At 48.2% G+C, this 17,193-nt stretch overlaps 1 protein-coding gene across 5 annotated transcripts in view; it reads left to right on the forward strand.

The window, feature by feature from the left end:
• ULK1 (unc-51 like autophagy activating kinase 1) overlaps nucleotides 1-16,090 on the forward strand; it is a 129,141-nt gene extending 113,051 nt beyond the window's left edge. For all 5 annotated transcript variants that reach the window (XM_039505103.1, XM_039505105.1, XM_039505101.1 and 2 more), the window contains 6 exons: nucleotides 1,788-1,975; nucleotides 5,830-6,008; nucleotides 6,205-6,323; nucleotides 9,141-9,298; nucleotides 10,304-10,439; nucleotides 13,084-16,090. In XM_039505103.1, coding sequence (XP_039361037.1) covers nucleotides 1,788-1,975; nucleotides 5,830-6,008; nucleotides 6,205-6,323; nucleotides 9,141-9,298; nucleotides 10,304-10,439; nucleotides 13,084-13,139 — 836 coding nt within the window. In that variant the 3' untranslated portion in view covers nucleotides 13,140-16,090. The remainder of the gene's footprint in view (nucleotides 1-1,787; nucleotides 1,976-5,829; nucleotides 6,009-6,204; nucleotides 6,324-9,140; nucleotides 9,299-10,303; nucleotides 10,440-13,083) is intronic.
• Nucleotides 16,091-17,193: the final 1,103 nt, after the last annotated feature.

Consider the following 17,193-nt stretch of genomic DNA (forward strand, 5'->3'; position numbering starts at 1 on the left):
CCCTCAGTCCCTGTCCTAAATGTGGGCTTTTTGGCACTGAGCAGAAAATCCCCAGGATAGCGTGAAAATTGATTATAGAGACCAGAGGGTATGAAGATGAATCATTCCCTAACCTGCTGATAGCGTCCTGTACATCATACATAGGCTCCATTCCCCATTCTCTTCAGAGTCCTCTGGAAAAGATGCCGAGCCACCCCTAAGCGTTTCCAGTGCAAGCCGTGCAGTGGATATTATGACAAGTTCGCTAAGTGTTGCAATTGGATAAGAGTTGAGCTTGAAGAGCTGTGACTGATCTCTATTACCCCTGTTCTGTTAACTACTTCCGGTGTTCTAGCTCATGTACAGAAATGGGACAGCAGGCTGTCATTGCTGGGAGGGAGGGGGCTCGGAGTCAGGGTGACGCAAGCTGAAGCCTTACGCAGCCTCAATGCTTGACAAGTTTGGTGTGCCCATAAATAGGGTCATTAGACAAATACAACAACAGAGCAATTGTATAGGTCAGATTAAGGCTGCTGGAAACAGTGGCCTGCAAATTCAGGGATACCCTGAGTTTGAGATTCCTTTCGTTTGCCTGTTCCATTTGTCTCCCCTCAAAGAGCTGGAAATATTCAGACCTTCTTTGCGGGTCCCTGAAAGCTTTGGGGTGTAGTTCTCAAGCAGGGCGGTAAGGGAAAGAAGGCTGCATACAACTCTGTCATGAGTAACTCAGCAGCAAATTATGTGGCTGAGTCTTCTGAAGACTCTGTAAAGCAGCAGATGGAATCCAGAGGGGAAAGGCCGTGTCTTTTCCAACTGTGATGTTCAGTGACTGTAGGGAATCCCATCTTGGCCGAATTTACATAGCTGGATAGATACGCATTACAGCCTCTGTGTCTCAAAGAGAACATTCCCCATCGACAACATGTGCTGCAATGCGGGTCATGGCGAATATATTTAATTCTCTTATTATAACTGCATGACTTTGGAGGGTCCTTTTGCTATTGATAAATCTTATAGTAAACAATGTATCTGTGGTGCTCTCTGGGCTTGAGTATGATTGGCCCAAGGGGACATGGTTGGTGGTGATCTAGTGGATGGGGCACTGGACTAGGACTCAGGAGATCAGAGTTCAGTTTCTGGCCCAGCCACAGTGTGGAACCCTGGACAGCTTAATCTGCTCCGTACCTCACTTCCCCATCTGTAAAATGGGGGAGGAGAACAGTTCCACCCAAATGAACCAGGAGCCCGGGAAGTGACATGCTGTTGTCCAGAGGGTCAGAACTACTAGACAAGGGCTTCTCTAGCTTTTTTGCCACCCCAAGCACAGCAGGCAGGCTGCCTTCGGCAGCGCGCCTGCGGGAGGTCCCCGGTCCCGCGGATTCGGCGGCACGCCTGTGGGAGGTCTGCCAGTCCCGTGGCTTCCGCGTACCCGCCACCGAATCCATGGGACTGGCGGACCTCCCACAGGCAAGCCACCGAAGGCAGCCTGACTGCCGCCCTCACAGCGACCGGCAGGGCACCCGCTGCGGCTTGCTGCCTCCGGCATGTTCTTGGAGCGCTGGTGCCTGGAGCCGCTGCTGCTACTAGAGATGGCAAAAAACGGGCTCCAAGCTTGTAGCATACACGGTTACGTTGCATGGGATCGACTGCTTTCTTTGTTAGGCATCTAATCAAGAACCCCAATACTCCACTTCCTAGCAAGGTGTCTATGTGGTGGACGGGATTGTACATCATCTAAGCAATGGCTGTGCTGCAGTTCTGCCTGGTATTCGTGTCTAAGTCATTGCCATGTGTCCTTTTCTTCTCAGTGGGTTCGTCAAGCTCTCTGAGTTCAGGAGGCTCATTCAGCAGCAGACACTTGCTGGTGGGAGCTGGTGGGGATGCCATGGAAGCGCCATCTAGTCTCCGGTACGCTCTTGTGGATCCTATTGCAGCTAATCTGGAAGGGGCAGTTACATTTGAGGCACCAGAACTGCCTGAGGAGACGCTCATGGAGGTGAGTTCAGCCTGTGGACTTAAAACAGAAATGCGGGTGGGGGAAGGAGGGTGAATCACCAAAAGCAAGTCCAAAAGGCTAAAATATTGGATATTTGCAGCAGATGGGGTCAGACCCTCAGCAAGGGAGCAAGGCCAGTTTACACCAGATCTGGCCCATAAAGTTCAGTAAGTCAAAAATGCTTTCAGCATATTGGTCCTGTTTGTCTGGGAGGGAACAAAGTTACTGAACTTCTCAGTCCTTGTAGCTGGTTACTGGCGTGACGGAGGGTATAATTTTGCCATTTCTAAAGCTGAAATTGAAGGTTGGAAACTGCACTCAATATTGCACGTTCTTCTTTGACTGAAAATCAGCTGGTTGTGAAGAAAGTCTGGGTTGTTTCTTTTTAAAAGGGGGAAAAAAAAAAGTGTTACTGATGTCTAGCCAGAATCCAGCCAGCGAGCTATTTAATGTATCCCATTACTATCTTCTGCATGCACTGGGGTTTCTGTTAGCGATACAATCTTCGATGAAAGGACCTAAAAGAAAATAAACTAGATGCTTGTGTTGATAGCAAGAGAGAGAGACTCTGAACCAACAAAATAGGCTATTGAACCATCTTTGTCAAGTTGAAAGGCAGCCAGACACCCCCTTTTTCCCACAGTGAATGGAGCTGGAAGCATAGCAAATGCTCCCACCGCCCAAGTGCATTTGATATGTAAGTCAGGTTATCCATTTGCAGTGGAGCTGGGGAGTGAAGGGAAAAACTAAGGCCTGGTTTCATCTTTATTCATAATCTTATGGAAGCTCATCTAGGACTATGGAAGGTTTTTTACAACTAAACCTTGACTCCAATATTAAAAAAATTGTCCTCTGGACAGGGCCGGCTTTAGCAAGTGCGGGACCCGATTCGTACTCACCCAGCGGTGCTCTGGGTCTTCAGCAGCACTTTGGCAGCGGGTCCTTCACTCGCTCCGGGTCTTCGGCGGCACTCAAGGACCCGCCGCCGAAGACCCAGAGCGCCGCTGGGTGAGTAAACATTAAAAAGGCGCCAGCGCGGGGCCCGATTCCAGGGAATCGGGCGAATCGGCCTAAAGCCGACCCTGCCTCTGTATACATGCAGAGACCTGTGCACATTGGCTTAAGAATTAAGATTCGATTGTTCCATTTTAAAAAAATATATTAAAAAAATCAAGTTAGAAAAATGAAACTTGAGCTGTCAGGTGTGCACTGAGTTGGTTTCATCTGCTAAGTTTTCTGCAGAGGCATGGGGCTGAGATTTTAACATGGATGTGATCCATGTTGTGTAGGAGTTAACTGAACTTCCTACCATCTTAAGAGCTCCAGAAGCATGGGAATGTGGCAGCCACTCCTCTTCTGTAGGCCTGAACAGAATCTTCCCAAAGAAATGTCAGCTTGATCTTGTTAATGCTGTGCAGTTCTGCTTCAGATATCTGCAGTGAGTCATTTTGGTTTGGTCCTCGTTTCTGCAGAATTCAGGCTTTAATAATCCATTCACATGTTGCAAAACCTCCCTGGCCCCCAGCTTTTTTGGCTTATTTGTAACCCCTTTTGTGCCCTGTGGATCTGTCCAGAATGCCAACCTGACAACTTTTCCACACAGATGCTTTCTGCTGACGTTTTTACAGCACACTGAAATGTTGGCATTTTGAAACCTATTATTTATCTCAGGTTTCATTGTAAAAAGTAAGTGGATGTTTTTTCTTTGAAAAAGTTCCTTTAGGGGAAAACAAGACAAATTCAGGACTGTATTTAAAAGTCTGATGTGCAGTGCTAAAACAAAGTACATATTGGGGACTGGGGCAGGAGAGATTCTGAATGATTACTGATGGCAGGGCTGGAAAGTTCCATAGGCTCTTTATGGGTAGAGAGAAAGGAAGGTCCACTGAGTAGGGTGCTAACCTGGCTGTTGGGAGACTCAGTTTCAATTCCTGTTCCATCATATGTGACCTTGGGCAAGTCACTTAATCTCTCTGTCCCACAATTCCCCATCTGTAAAATTGAGATAATAGCACTTACCTACTTCACAGGGGTATTGTGAGGGTAAAGACACTAGAGATTTTGAGGTGCTATGGAGGCCATGTACATATGAAACCCATGAACCAAGAAGCTGAACTGATGAGTGAATAAAGAAACCTGTATAATTGGTTGCTCAATATGAGGGATGTATTTCTCCCTTTGATGGCTGCCCATAACTCATAGACTAAAGGGCATTAACCTGCCGCTTTGAGAGAAGGACTGACCCATTGTATGACTAGAGAGACAAGGTGGGTGAGGTAATGTCTTTTTATAGGCCCCTCCCGCACCTTGTCTCTCTAATATCCTGGGACCCACATGACTACGACACTGCATGTATCCATTGAATGCATGACAGACCTGCTAGCTCTTCCGATCGTTTTGATAGAAAATACCAAAAGGAGTTCCACAAGAAATTCCAGCGAGACGTTCTCACAGGTTTTATAGTCACCTCAAAGAGCCAGTCGTTCATAGATTCATATGATTCATAAATTCTAGGACTGGAAGGGACGTCGAGAGGTCATCGAGTCCAGTCCCCTGCCTTCATGGCAGGACCAAATACTGTCTAGACCATCCCGGATAGATATTTATCTAACCTATTCTTAAATATCTCCAGAGATGGAGATTCCGCAACCTCCATGGGCAGTTTATTCCAGTGTTTAACCACCCTGACAGTTAGGAACTTTTTCCTAATGTCCAACCTAAACCTCCCTTGCTGCAGTTTAAGCCCATTGTTTCTTGTTCTATCCTTAGAGGCTAAGGTGGACAAGTTTTCTCCCTCCTCCTTATGACATCCTTTTAGATACCTGAAAACTGCTATCATGTCCCCTCTCAGTCTTCTCTTTTCCAAACTAAAGAAACTCAGTTCTTTCAGCCTTCCTTCATAGGTCATGTTCTCAAGACCTTTAATCATTCTTGTTGCTCTTCTCTGGACCCTCTCCAGTTTCTCCACATCTTTCTTGAAATGTGGTGCCCTGAACTGGACACACTACTGCAGTTGAGGCAGATCCTATGAGTAGTTAGCCTTCAGGCTATACTGGGTGGGGTTTATTCAGTAAAACTCCCCAAGAAATGGGCAAGTGCCCCTCTGAGCTGAGCCCATTGCTGTGAGGTTTCTTCCCCCTGTTAAATGAAGGTGCCTCGTAGCTCAGGGTGCTGGATTGAGAGCCAGGAGGCCAAAGGCCACGGTTCACTCACAGAACAGATGCTCAAGCAGCAGCATGACAAGCTTGCCCTGTCAGCATGCCTCACTCCTGACCTGAAATAAGAAGCAACTCTGGAGACGTTGGTTCCGTGACAGTGTCGACTCAGACTGAAGACTCTAAGGAGTGGGGTGTTGTGTTGTATTGACAGCCTGGTGTGAGGCTGGTATTTGTGGGGTTTACATACGGAGTTCAAGCCAGTTACTTCTGGATGTGCCCAGCTCTGCTCTCAATCACTCCATTGCTTGCCCCAATGACAGTGAGAAGCATTAGGCCCGCAACTCACAGAAACTACCCTCAGCTTCGATGGATTCCTAAGCAGTCACACAGAGAGGGAAAACTCCTGTTGGAAGGTTAGCCTGTTACTGGGAGCCTGGCTTACCAGCTTCTCTGGGGAACTGCTTGTAAACTGGTGGCCTGAAGCTGTGCTCCGTTAATCTGTGAAGGAGGAGGATTGGTGTCTGAGCTTTCATGCCTAGACACAATAACAGCTCCTTGTTAGAATTATATCCTCAGCTTCTGCTTTCATAACCCAGTGATGAGTCCTCTGTGTGCTGGCACTGTTGCCAATGTGTCCCGCGTCCCTCGCACACTGCATCCTACACGTAACCTCGGTGTTGGTGTTTCCTTCTCCAGCAAGAGCACACGGACATCCTGCGCAGCCTGCGCTTCATGCTTGCCTTCGTCCACTACGTGATGGAAATCGCCACCATCAAAGGGAGCACCAGCGAGATGAGCAGCTCGGTGGCCTCTGAGTACCAGCTTCAGGAGAGTGTGGTGGCTGACCAGATCAGCCTTCTCAGCAGGGAATGGAGGTAAGGCCTGAGAAGAAGCCAGGATTCCTTGTCCTTTTCCCAAAACCACCCTGGCTGCTGTGCGTTGCTTCTCTGTGCACACCTGCCTGATGTGTGCATTTGGAAAGCACTCTGGGACACTTATTGTAGAGGTCATGCTATAGATACACCGACCAGCCCATTGACCAGCTTGCACTGAAATGTGCTTCCTTTGCAGCTATGCAGAGCAGCTGGTACTGTACCTGAAAATAGCAGAGCTGCTGTCCTCAGGCCTGCAGACAGCCATAGAACAGATCAAGGCAGGCAAACTGTGCCTCTCCTCCACTGTCAAACAAGGTAAGGGCCCCTGGGCACAAGTACAAGGGACCCGTCTGGAGTGCCGGAGCTGTGGAAAGGAGCTTGGAATGAGGATGTTGTCCCCCACACACACACAGACCCCTCCCACCGCTGCATTGCCCTGAGACTTCAGCAATAAAAGCAGAGTGAGAAGCAGAGTGCTGAGTTCCTCCTGCTAGCCAGTTCCGACCCTCTCTATTACATACTGAGTGCCCCAGGTGAACACACTGCAGGCTGTCTGGGATCACTTGCCTGGATAACCAGCTGCCTCCTCTTTAGAGCTCCTGGAGGAGCAGCTTTTACACATGCATGCACACGCGTGCCCCTTCCCCCATCCACATATATGAGCCATCGCCACTGAACTCGGCTAGTGGCCTCACACTCAAGAGTGAGCGCCACTTTTGCGTGTAGTCAGCCTTCCTCGCACTCCTCTGTGCTGGCAGTTTCCTTACACGCTGCCACCCTCTGCCAGCGCGCAAACGCACCCCCGCTCTGTGCCAGCAGCCTGCCTCGTCTCTCCCCCACCTTCCCCCAAGTATTACATTCCGTTGGCAAAGTTATCCGCCCTCTGCCCGGTGGGGTGGAAGAGGAGCACGTGCGCCTCCTGGCATTGCTGGCATCCTCAGGGATGCTTTTCATACACCTCAAAGAACCTGCTCCTCGCGTGACATTCACTTTATGCAAGAACCCAGGTTCTCGCTTATGCCATTGTATGATTCCTCACTGCCAGTTAGACAGAAAGCATCTGATCTGAATATCTCGGCACGTCTCTATACACAGGTGCTTAATTATACGTGATGGGGGTGCAACTTAATTACATTATTCGTAATGCGTGCTTACTTGGCAAGTTGAGTCATTTCTTGGCAATCGTGACTTTCAAGTGAAAGAAACAAAAACCAGGAAGTAACAATACCCGATGGCAGTGTAGGAAGCCGTTTATTTATCAGTCTGTTATGGCCTTCCATTGGTTCTGACGTGTTGCGCATCTCTGGCCATCCCACAAGACGGCCACTAGTCAGTACAAAGCTGGTGGCTGGGTTTTTGTCTTAGCGTTGGGACGCTATTGGGGGAGTCTTTCAAAGGCACCAAGGGCAATTAGACTCCCATCTCCCATTGGCTGCCATCTAAATGTGCTTTGTGCCTTTGAAAATCCCATCTCTGCATTGGGGGGGGGTGTTGTCAATAACTGCACAGCCTCTCTTTTTGCAGTGGCCAATGCAGGGACGTAGCCACACAATTTCCACCCGTGTAAATGGAAAGTCACGCCGCTACTTCTCCTCCTTGCCACTTAAAACCTTTTCCTGGTCAGTGGCTGAAAGGTTCAGAAAGCCTCTGGGTGCAAAATAGCCTTTGCAGAGCAGTTTCCCCGCAGAGGCCGTAGCGCTCAGCTCTCCCTGCTCAGTGATTCTAGCTGCACTGGGTTTTGTTCAGGTGTTAGGCAGTGGCCAAAGAAAATGCTGCATCAGTAAACCCTGGGGGCTGGAATTTTACTCCGCTCCGTGGATTTTCTGTAACTGTCTCTAACTTCCCCCTTGAAAGGGAAGATGGCAGAGGCTGAAACTTTCCGAGTCCCAAATCCGCTGTATGTTACTGTACATCATACACTGCCTGGTGCCACTCAGGTCATCCACCGGGCTCTCTAAGAACCAAGGGTGAGCTTCTGAGCCTAGTCTCCGAACTCTGAAGTAGAGCATATTCAGGGAGAATTGGAATGAGTTTGCAGAAGCTGTGGCCAGCCACGGCTACAGCTGCCCTTGTAGCCTGAATAACAAATCGTTCTGAGCATTTACAGAGAAGTCTTAACCTCTCTTTTCCCAGGTGCTCGTTAGGTACCTTGCAGATTGTAGCCTCTAGATGTATAGCTGCGCTTTCACCAATAGGCATTGGGCATTAGGCAAGCTATTCCATTCTTCCTTCTCTCTCCACGAAGCACTGCTTAGAATTCAGGGTCTCAAAGTATATGAGGAAGCGAGAGCAGTTTGAAAGACGCTGACACTACTTCGTGATGAACAGTCCCTTTTTAACATGTAAAGTTGAATGTAGGCATTAGGGGGAGACCTTCAAAGGCACCAAGTCCCATTAGGTCTGCAGGCTGACCTGTGTGCCTTTGAAAAAGCTCCTGGTTAGTCGAGGACGTGTATCCAAGCCACTAAAGAGGCTCAGTCTCTCGCTTTGTTGAACGCCCTTTTGGATTGTTATTGCTGGCCACATACAGTAACGTTTACATAAATTCTTCTTGCTCTTCTCCATCACGCAGTCCTGGAGCCTTAAAATCCTGGCTGCCCTGCAGGAAGGGAGGTCAGGTGTCCTTGTACGTTCACCTGGCAGGGCAGCAAAGTGCTGCTCAGCAAATAATTGCTATATCCCTGCTCCACTCCATTGCTTCACCCACTCGTGGCATTGTAGGCTCCATCGGCTTCCATAGGTGAGGCAAGTTTGCATCACGCCACCAGCCATCGGATCAGAGAGGCTCCATTTCTGGAGTGTTTGCTGTTCCCAGTGGCGTGTGAGGCAAAGTGCACACATTGAATTGCCTAAACTTTGTTTCAGCTAAAAGAAACGAAACTAGATCTGGTGGCAGGGGAACTGGATGCATGTATGGGTGTCTCCATATAAGAGCCTTGAAGCTACTGCACGAGGCTAAGTCAAAGCCCACGATAGTGACGGGTATTTCACAGTCTGTATGCTGCTGAACGGCTGAAGCTTTGCTTTAAACAAAGCACCTTTGAGACACTCCTTAAAGATCTGGAGCATGGGGAGTAGGTGAAAGAGGCAAAGCAGGAAGTGGAGACAAACATTTTGTTTCTTTTGCCCTAGTTGTGAAGAAGCTTAACGAACTTTATAAATCCAGCGTGTCGGCCTGCCATTCTCTGAACATGAGACTCCAGAGATTCTTCTTGGATAAACAGAAGCTCATGGATCGGATCAACAGCATCACAGCAGAGAAGCTCATTTTCAGCTACGCCGTGCAGATGGTAAAGATCTCGCAGCCCTAGAGGAGCAGTGTCCAGCATGCATCGTGGCTCAGCATGATTGGTCACAGCTCACATACAGGGTGCTGGCAGGTTGTTTTCACGCCTGGCTCGTTGCGCATTGGAGGGCCGGGAAGGGCCGTTCCGCTGGGTGAATAATGGATTTTTCAGTTGCTGGCAATTCAGAAAAATCAGACAAATGTTTCATTTTGGGGTAAACCAAAACCAAATGTTTAGCGAATTGAAAAATCAGAAAACATTTAGAGTTGAGTCGAATGAAACATTTTGTTTGACCCCAACTTGAAATTCTTCATTTTGATCTGGGACATTTTAACAAAAGCAAAAGAGGACTAGGCACAGAGTGGTGATGGTGCCCTGCTTTTAGCCCAGTGGTTAGGGCACTCACCTGGGATGTGGGAAGACCTAGGATCAATTCCCCTCTCTGCCTGATGTGGAGAAGGGATCTGAACTTGCATCTCCCCCGTTCCAGGAGGAGTACCCAAGCCACTGAGCTATGGGGTATTCTGAGGCAGGCATCTCTCTCTCGGTGAAGCTGTTCCACTTTTTATTTAAAAAAACATTAAATAGTTATGGCAGCAGGAACTTGAATGTGGGTCTCCCACATCCTAGGTGGGTGCTGTAAGCATGGGGCTCTAGGGTCATTCTCACTCTCTTTTGCTGGCCCTGTGGCCATTCGTTGTGGCTCTCAATTGCCACTGTGCTGTCCTCCTCCGGCCGTTTTATAACTCCGGCCCGAAATGAGTTGGTAACGTCAAAACAAAACATTTTCATTTGACACCATCGAGCCATTTCGATTTTTCGGTCCCCTCGAAACTATTCGGCAAACTCGGCACAAAATCGTGGATGGGTTTGGATTGACCAAAATGGTGTTTTGGGGTGAATCGACGATTATGCAGTGGCACCCAGCTCTCAGTGGCGTGATGGTGCAGCCTGAATACTGTCCCTCTGCCTGCTGCACAGAATAACTGGGGGGGCTTCTTCACACAGGTGCAGTCTGCAGCACTGGATGAGATGTTCCATCACAGGGAGGACTGCGCACAGAGGTACCAGAAGGCTCTGCTGCTGATGGAGGGGCTCTTGAACATCATAACGGAGCAGGGGGACATCGAGAACATCAATAAATGTGAGCAGCTGGATGCTCAGTTTCTTACTAGAGCCCTGTGTATTTTTCCATTGGTGGATCCAGAGTCTGTCTCCAGGGTTCCCTCCACCGGGGCTAAGTTTTTGTGGATGCATCAAAAATGTCTTTGTTTGGAATAACTCCTTCAGTGCTCAGCCACCTGCCTCCTGCTTACAGAGCGGCAAGACGCTGCCGTAGGGACCTGCCGCCCCGGCACAGAGATTGCTCGGGCTGTAATGCAGCCTTTTGCTTGTGAAGGAGCTGGCTCAGGGCATGGGCCTGACAGGAGCAAAGGTGTGGGTTTGGGTCCCAGCTGGGACTGTTAGTCTGGTCACTCGGGGAAGCAAACCGGCAGTAGCTGTTGCGTGAAGGTCGCTACCTGACACAATCAGGGCTGCGACAGGTCTTCCGAATGCACGTTGAAGGGTACGTCCCCCGCAGGCAGAGCTGTGATTGCAGCTCATGTCGGTTACACCCAAGCTAGCTTTGATCACGCTAGTGCCGCTAAAAGCAGCAGTAATGACGCAGCAGCCATGCTGTGATCAGACCTCTGACTGCAGTGTAGACACACCCCGTGTCAGCTTGCAAACCCTTTGCCAAATCCTCCCTCCCCTCCATTACCCACGGAGCCCGATAAGGCTGAGACCGTGGCAGGCAGGTTTTGTTCATCAGCAGTCGATGCTGAAACCTGAACTCTGACCTCCTTGCAGCCCCTCCTGATGCACACACCCCACCCCAGTCTTTGTACCCTTCAGAGAACAAACTGGCCCTCTTAGTTTTCCGACCCCAAGACAAACAGACCCCTCCCAGTTAGCACCCTTCCTCTGTCCTTGTGAGCGGACGTTCCATCCCGCTGCTCCAACCCCACGCTGGCCGGAGGGTTGGGTGTCATTCTGAGAGCACTGAGCTCGTGGACACAGAGCCCGTTCTCTCTGCCCTTGGTCAGTATGGCTCAGTTACAGAACCTGCCTCAGCACACCAGGGCAGCGGGGAATGTCTAATCAGCATCATGTCAAAAAGCAAGAGAGTGGGTTAAATTCAGCTCTGGCTGTGCTTTCACCAGAGCTAAATCTGGCAACTTAACTGCAATGGCAAGACCATTATAGCTGGCTTCCCGGCGGGGGAATTGCACAGCCACCAACTACACTCTTCCCCTGGAGGCACAAAAATCACCAGTTAGATTGCACCTGTTCCTCAGCAGGGGCGGTGCCATTGTCGTAATCAGCACCTAGGTGTTCAGTGACGCTCGATACCTTATAGAAGAAGAGAATTCCAGCCCACAAGCAATCAGTCAAATACCAGTAATGATCCAACTTTAATGGTTGATCAGAAGTGTTGTTAAAGGCAGGGGGGGACTGCTGCTTTAGTGCATGGTAGGCACTGACTGGATTATTAAGGAATGCTATGGCGTTGCAGACACTTCTCATCAAGTCTCAAGCGTATCACTTATTCAGAGATGTAGCTCGCTGGCTAATCCACCTGAAAGACACCTCTCCCCAACAGAGATCTAGTCACTAACTTTGTTTTTTAACTGAGGCTATGTCAACACTGTGTCCGTTACAGCGGGAGAAGCTCTCCCACCGACCTAGTGCTGTCTACACTGGCACTTCGGCTGGCATAACTCAATGGTTTTCAACCTGCAGGTTGCAACCCAGGTCAGCACTGCCGACCAGGCCATTAAAAGTCCCGTCGGCGGTACTGCCCAGCTAAGGCAGACTAGTCCCTTCTTGTTCTGACATCGCGCTGTGCCCCAGCAGCAGGTCCGGCTCCTAGGCAGGGGAGCCACAGGGCTCTGTGCTCTGTCCCTCCCCTGAGCACTGGCTCCGCACTTGCCAGGAAAAAAAGTTTGAAAACCGCTGGTATAATTTACGTTGCTCACGGAAGTGGATTATTCGCACCCCTGAGCAATGTAAGTTATACTGAAGTAATTTGTGATGTAGAGAAGTTGGCCCAATAAAAGATATTACCTCACCCCTTGTCTCTGATATCCTGGGACCAACACAGCTACAACAATACTGCATGTCCTTTAACCCAATTTAGTTCACAGCTTCCTAAATAAGACAGTCTCCCTTGCGTGTCTCTTGTTAGAGTGTGCCAGGCTGTATTTTAGATCCAAATGCACAGCCCAGCTGCACACACCTACCGGTATTAATTATTTACATCAGGAATTCAGATACTTGAGCCTGAAGCTTTAGGAATTAATCCCACCTAACTTTGAACTTCCTGCCTCCATAAGGGTCTGATCACAACCTGATTTCTTTGTGTCCCAGATTGGGCCTTGGCAAATATGGTTGAGATCTTGAGCCATCTTCACTACTGGCGTAAACCACTTCATTGATTTAAATAGTTACAACCCCGCTGATTTTAGAGGCAAATTAGGGCCCTTTCTTTCTGAGAACTCAACGTCCCTATAAGGGACAGTGGCCGAAGTACTGTTCTCTGGAGTCTCTAATGATTCCCACTTCTCATGCTCCTCTCTGCATGAGGATGTTTTGAGCCAGGTACTCAGCTGGTGTCAATGGGTGTAATTCCATTGCCTTAGCAGAGCTGCACCCATTAACACTGGCTCAGGTGTCTCCTTATCTTGTTAGCAATGGAGTTGCTCGAGGCCAAGAGACTGATTTCCTGTGTCCTTTCTCTCTGACAGGTAAGATGTGTATTGAACGCCGGTTGTCAGCTCTGTTATCGGGGATCTGTGCGTGATTTTAAAAGTGCTGCTCGCCGCGAACCTCACGCCAGCCGATCACGTTCAGTTTCCGATCGCCTGCCGCAGTGGTGGAGAAGGAGCCTGGCTGCGGGGAACCTGGAAGACAAACTGCTTGATCTTATTTGTAGTCGTCAGGAAGGTTTTCCGCAGCAGGGATTTGGATTCTGTTTTGGGGGACATATGACAGCAGTGATCGCAAGCACTTCCCCACCATATAGACTGGGGGAAGACGGAGGAGAGATTCAGGGTTTTTCCCTTTCTTGGTGGAGGGGGCGAAGGATAGAATTTCCCTTCCTCCCACTTCCACTTCAAAGGACAAGGCTGCTGCCTTGCCCTCCTGCTCAGAGACGGAGTATTTTAGTGCTGCATCCATTGCTGGCGGTGGATGTGCTGAAACCATTAGCAGGAAGTTTCAGGTGAATTGAGAAGGGTGGAATTCCAGGCCAGTCGCATACTTTCCCCATCCCTGCTGATAGCCAAGCACTCAGGAACTTGCTGTTGCCCTGCAGCTGCTCCCTCTCCACGCTCGCCCTTCTTGTGTATGTCCTGCCACGGAGCACTTCCTGTGTGGCGGAGGGGAGTAAGGTGGGGAAGCTGGATCTCTTTTCCTGGAGCGTTGCTGAAGACAGCTGCAACCTTCTGAAAGGCTTCCTGAGCAACGCTGGAACCGCGTCACCGCTGAGGAGGCTCCCCTGTACCAAGCATGAGGAGGCGGGTCACATCCCTACCTGGATGGGGAGCAGCCAAGGACAAGAAAGTTGTGTATATATATTTAAAAACGACTCTAGCATTACAAGAAGCCCCGATGGTTATTCCCCCAGTGGGGTCAGTATCCTAGACCCTTGACTGCACAGCTTGGCATATCAGTACATATCCAACAGGAGGTGGTGCCCATGCTGTCCTCCTCCTTTCAGCTGTTGGTTAGCTAACCCTTTCCCCCACTGCCCCCCCAAAACACTAACTTTGTGACTCAAAGAAGCACTTTACACACTGTGGGAACTTTGACAAGTTGACTTTGCATCACACGGTGACCCTGGAACTTCACGACTGCTGGGAATGCTGTTTTTCTGCTCCTCGTTGTTTTATTGCACTACGTGTGTGTATCTGTATGAATACATATTCCTCGGGGCGAATATGTATCGTTATATCGAGCGTGTGTCACTGTATGTATTTAACTGTACTGTATCTTGTGCATGTGCAGCAAACAGCAGTCACACGGTCCATGTGCTGTTCCCCTCCGTGCCAGGCAAAGCTTACTTGAAATCCTGCAGTACCAAGAGGTTTTTTTATTTAAATGTTCTTTTTAAGGACCGTCAGTACAAAGCTCCATGGTTTTTAAGAGCTCAAGAACAGACATTGAGATCTTAAATATTTTACAACCGAAAATGCATTTTTTTTATTGTTTTGCTGCTTAATTTTTATAAAACAAACCAACCAACCCTTTTAGTGTTCAGTTACCTTCAGCATTTCTTTTTAAGCAACTGTGTAGCCAAACCAGGCCTGTGGGTGTGGGCGGTTGAAGACCTGTTGAGGCTTGGATGCTGCGAGTGTGTGTGTGTGAGGGGAAAACTGGTTGGCTGTGTGTGGGGGGGGGGGAGGGGGGCGTGTTTTAATTTATCAGAGTCATGGCAGTATTTTGTTAGCGCTGAGTGGAAAAAGTAATCTCCGTGGACGAAATGCGAACCTTGGGCTTAGCTTTTGGGATCTAATAACATTTTGCGCATGGTGGTTAAATATTCATTACTTCTCTCTCTCTCTCTCTGCCACTGTAATTTTTTGCACGTTTTTGTAGGACACTCTTTGGAAAAAATATTATGCAAGGAACAACTCTGACGTGTGAACCAGCTTCATCTGTGGTAAGATGGACGCTTCTCGTGGCAGAACACAAAAGCAAATAAACCCCGCCCCTTTCCAGGGGAGTTTGATTACATGATGTGTCACTTCAGTATCAGGCCTTCATTACTTCGTTCATTCACAGCCTGCTGTTGCTGTGGCTATGTGTGCCTGTTCCTAAAATAAAAACAAACCTGTGGCTGGAGATGTTAAACAAGAAGCAGACCACTTCGGAAAGGATCGCCACCAGTCCTGCAATAGGCTATGCTACGAGTGCAGTACGTTAACCTGGATGCAGTGTGGAAACAATAAGCCAGGACAAACTTCCCAGCACACACGTGCTTTTCACACTGAATGCCATGGACACCCCACAAACTTAATCGCTTATTGCCAAGTATTAGTCAGTTGCATCCCAGGATTCGTGTGTATGCCACAGGTGTACCGATCCGATCCGTATACATGACAAGCTCAGCACTAACCTTCCAGCTGTACTTAATTACTTGAATGTATCAAATTTGTCCACATTCAACGTATATAAATATATATTGCTCCAAAAAAAAGTGGTTTACAGATCTTCAACCAATATATAAATAAATATGTGTGTGTGTGTGTACATATTATATATATTTTCTCAATACTTGAAACTTAGCCACTGTGCTTGGATTTAAAAAATAAATAAACAACGAGAAAAAGACAAAACAAAAAAGACAGATGATTTCTTTTGCCATCACTTTGGTGACTTTATTTGTTATCTAAATGCATGTAGCGTGAATCCAACTTTTTTTTGGTAAAAAATAGTATTTATTGCTTTGTAGACAATAAGGAATGCAAAAAAGAAAAGAAAATTTGAAATTGCTAGTCTAGTCGATTCACTATCGTCATGGGTTTGTTACTTGTTGCAGCGTTTGTACGTAGCGTCTTAAATAGATTTCAAGAAACCTCAGTCTAATACCACGTATCTTCAGGTTTGTGAGAAAGTGTATAATGTTATTCTTTAAAAGGTAATGCTCGATTGTCAACTTTTTTTTTAATTTGTGTTTTGTGTGTCTTTTTTGTTTTTCGCTTTAAATTGTATAACACCGGTTTAAGAAAATAAAACTGATTTGAAATTGTCCATGATTGCGTATGTGCTCTCCAGTATCACTTCGTTGGTAGCATTAATGCTAATAATACCTCGCTGTTATTGAACACGTCTCATCGGTAGAACTCAAAGTGGAGGTCAGTGTCAGTTTACAGCTGAGGAATCCCTGTGATAAGCAGATGATAGCTAGATCCCACCAGTCCTGCAAGCACTTAAACATGGGCTTAACTTTATGCATATGAGTAGTCCTGGTGGACTAAAGATTCCCCCCAGGCTTAAGTATTTGCAGCATTGGGATCCTGGAGCACCTTGAGGCTAACGTTATGTGTCGTGGTTCAGAGGCCTGAGGGCAGGTTAGAAGCACATAGTCAGGTGATGTCCCAAATACTAGGGTTGTGTGTAGTGATTTATGTTTTGAACGTTTTTTTAAGAAATGTGGGTTTTGGTCGTTTAAAAAACTTTATTTCATTGATATGGTAACAAATTCCCTTGATCTACCAGCTTTTCTATTCCGGGTGTCTGGCTTAGACTGGGGTTTTTGTTGTTGGTTTTGGGGGGTGGGGAGCAGAGGGAATTTCAGCCAAAAAGGTTCCACTGTTTCCAAGAAAAATTAATTGTCCTGCCCATGTTAAAACCACCTCTGGCGACATTTCCTTTGAGAGGCTCTAGTTCCCCCATCCTGTGGAGCAGGGTCCTGACATTTGGCAGGGGGTAGCCTTTGTGCCAGGGGTGTGCCTCTTGCCTTTCCCATGAAAATCTGCCCACATTTGGCCAAGCTATGAGCTTTTTGAAAAATTGCAGCTTGCACGTGCTCAGTAGAGACTTGCTAGAGCTTTGCAGCTAAATTCATGGACGGTTCCATCCATACTGGTCCTGCTCCAGCCCAGGGCTGAGCAGAACTTCCCTGTAGTTGGAGCTCTGAGCTGCTGCAAGGCCAAGCACCAGAACTGAGAGCAGGGAGTCTGTGTCTCCTCTGTTCTAAATGAACACATGGAGGAGGACGCTGCCTGATTTGAATGCAGAGAGAGGATGGGGAGACAGGAAGGCAGGGAGAATAGATTGGGACAAGGAGTTTGGTGGGAGGAGATACAAATGAGGCTGGCAGAGTGGGTGGGCGAGAAACTGAAGTTGGGGTG

The sequence above is a fragment of the Mauremys reevesii genome, linkage group 18 (genome assembly GCF_016161935.1).
Source record: "Mauremys reevesii isolate NIE-2019 linkage group 18, ASM1616193v1, whole genome shotgun sequence".
Lineage (NCBI taxonomy): Eukaryota > Metazoa > Chordata > Testudines > Geoemydidae > Mauremys > Mauremys reevesii.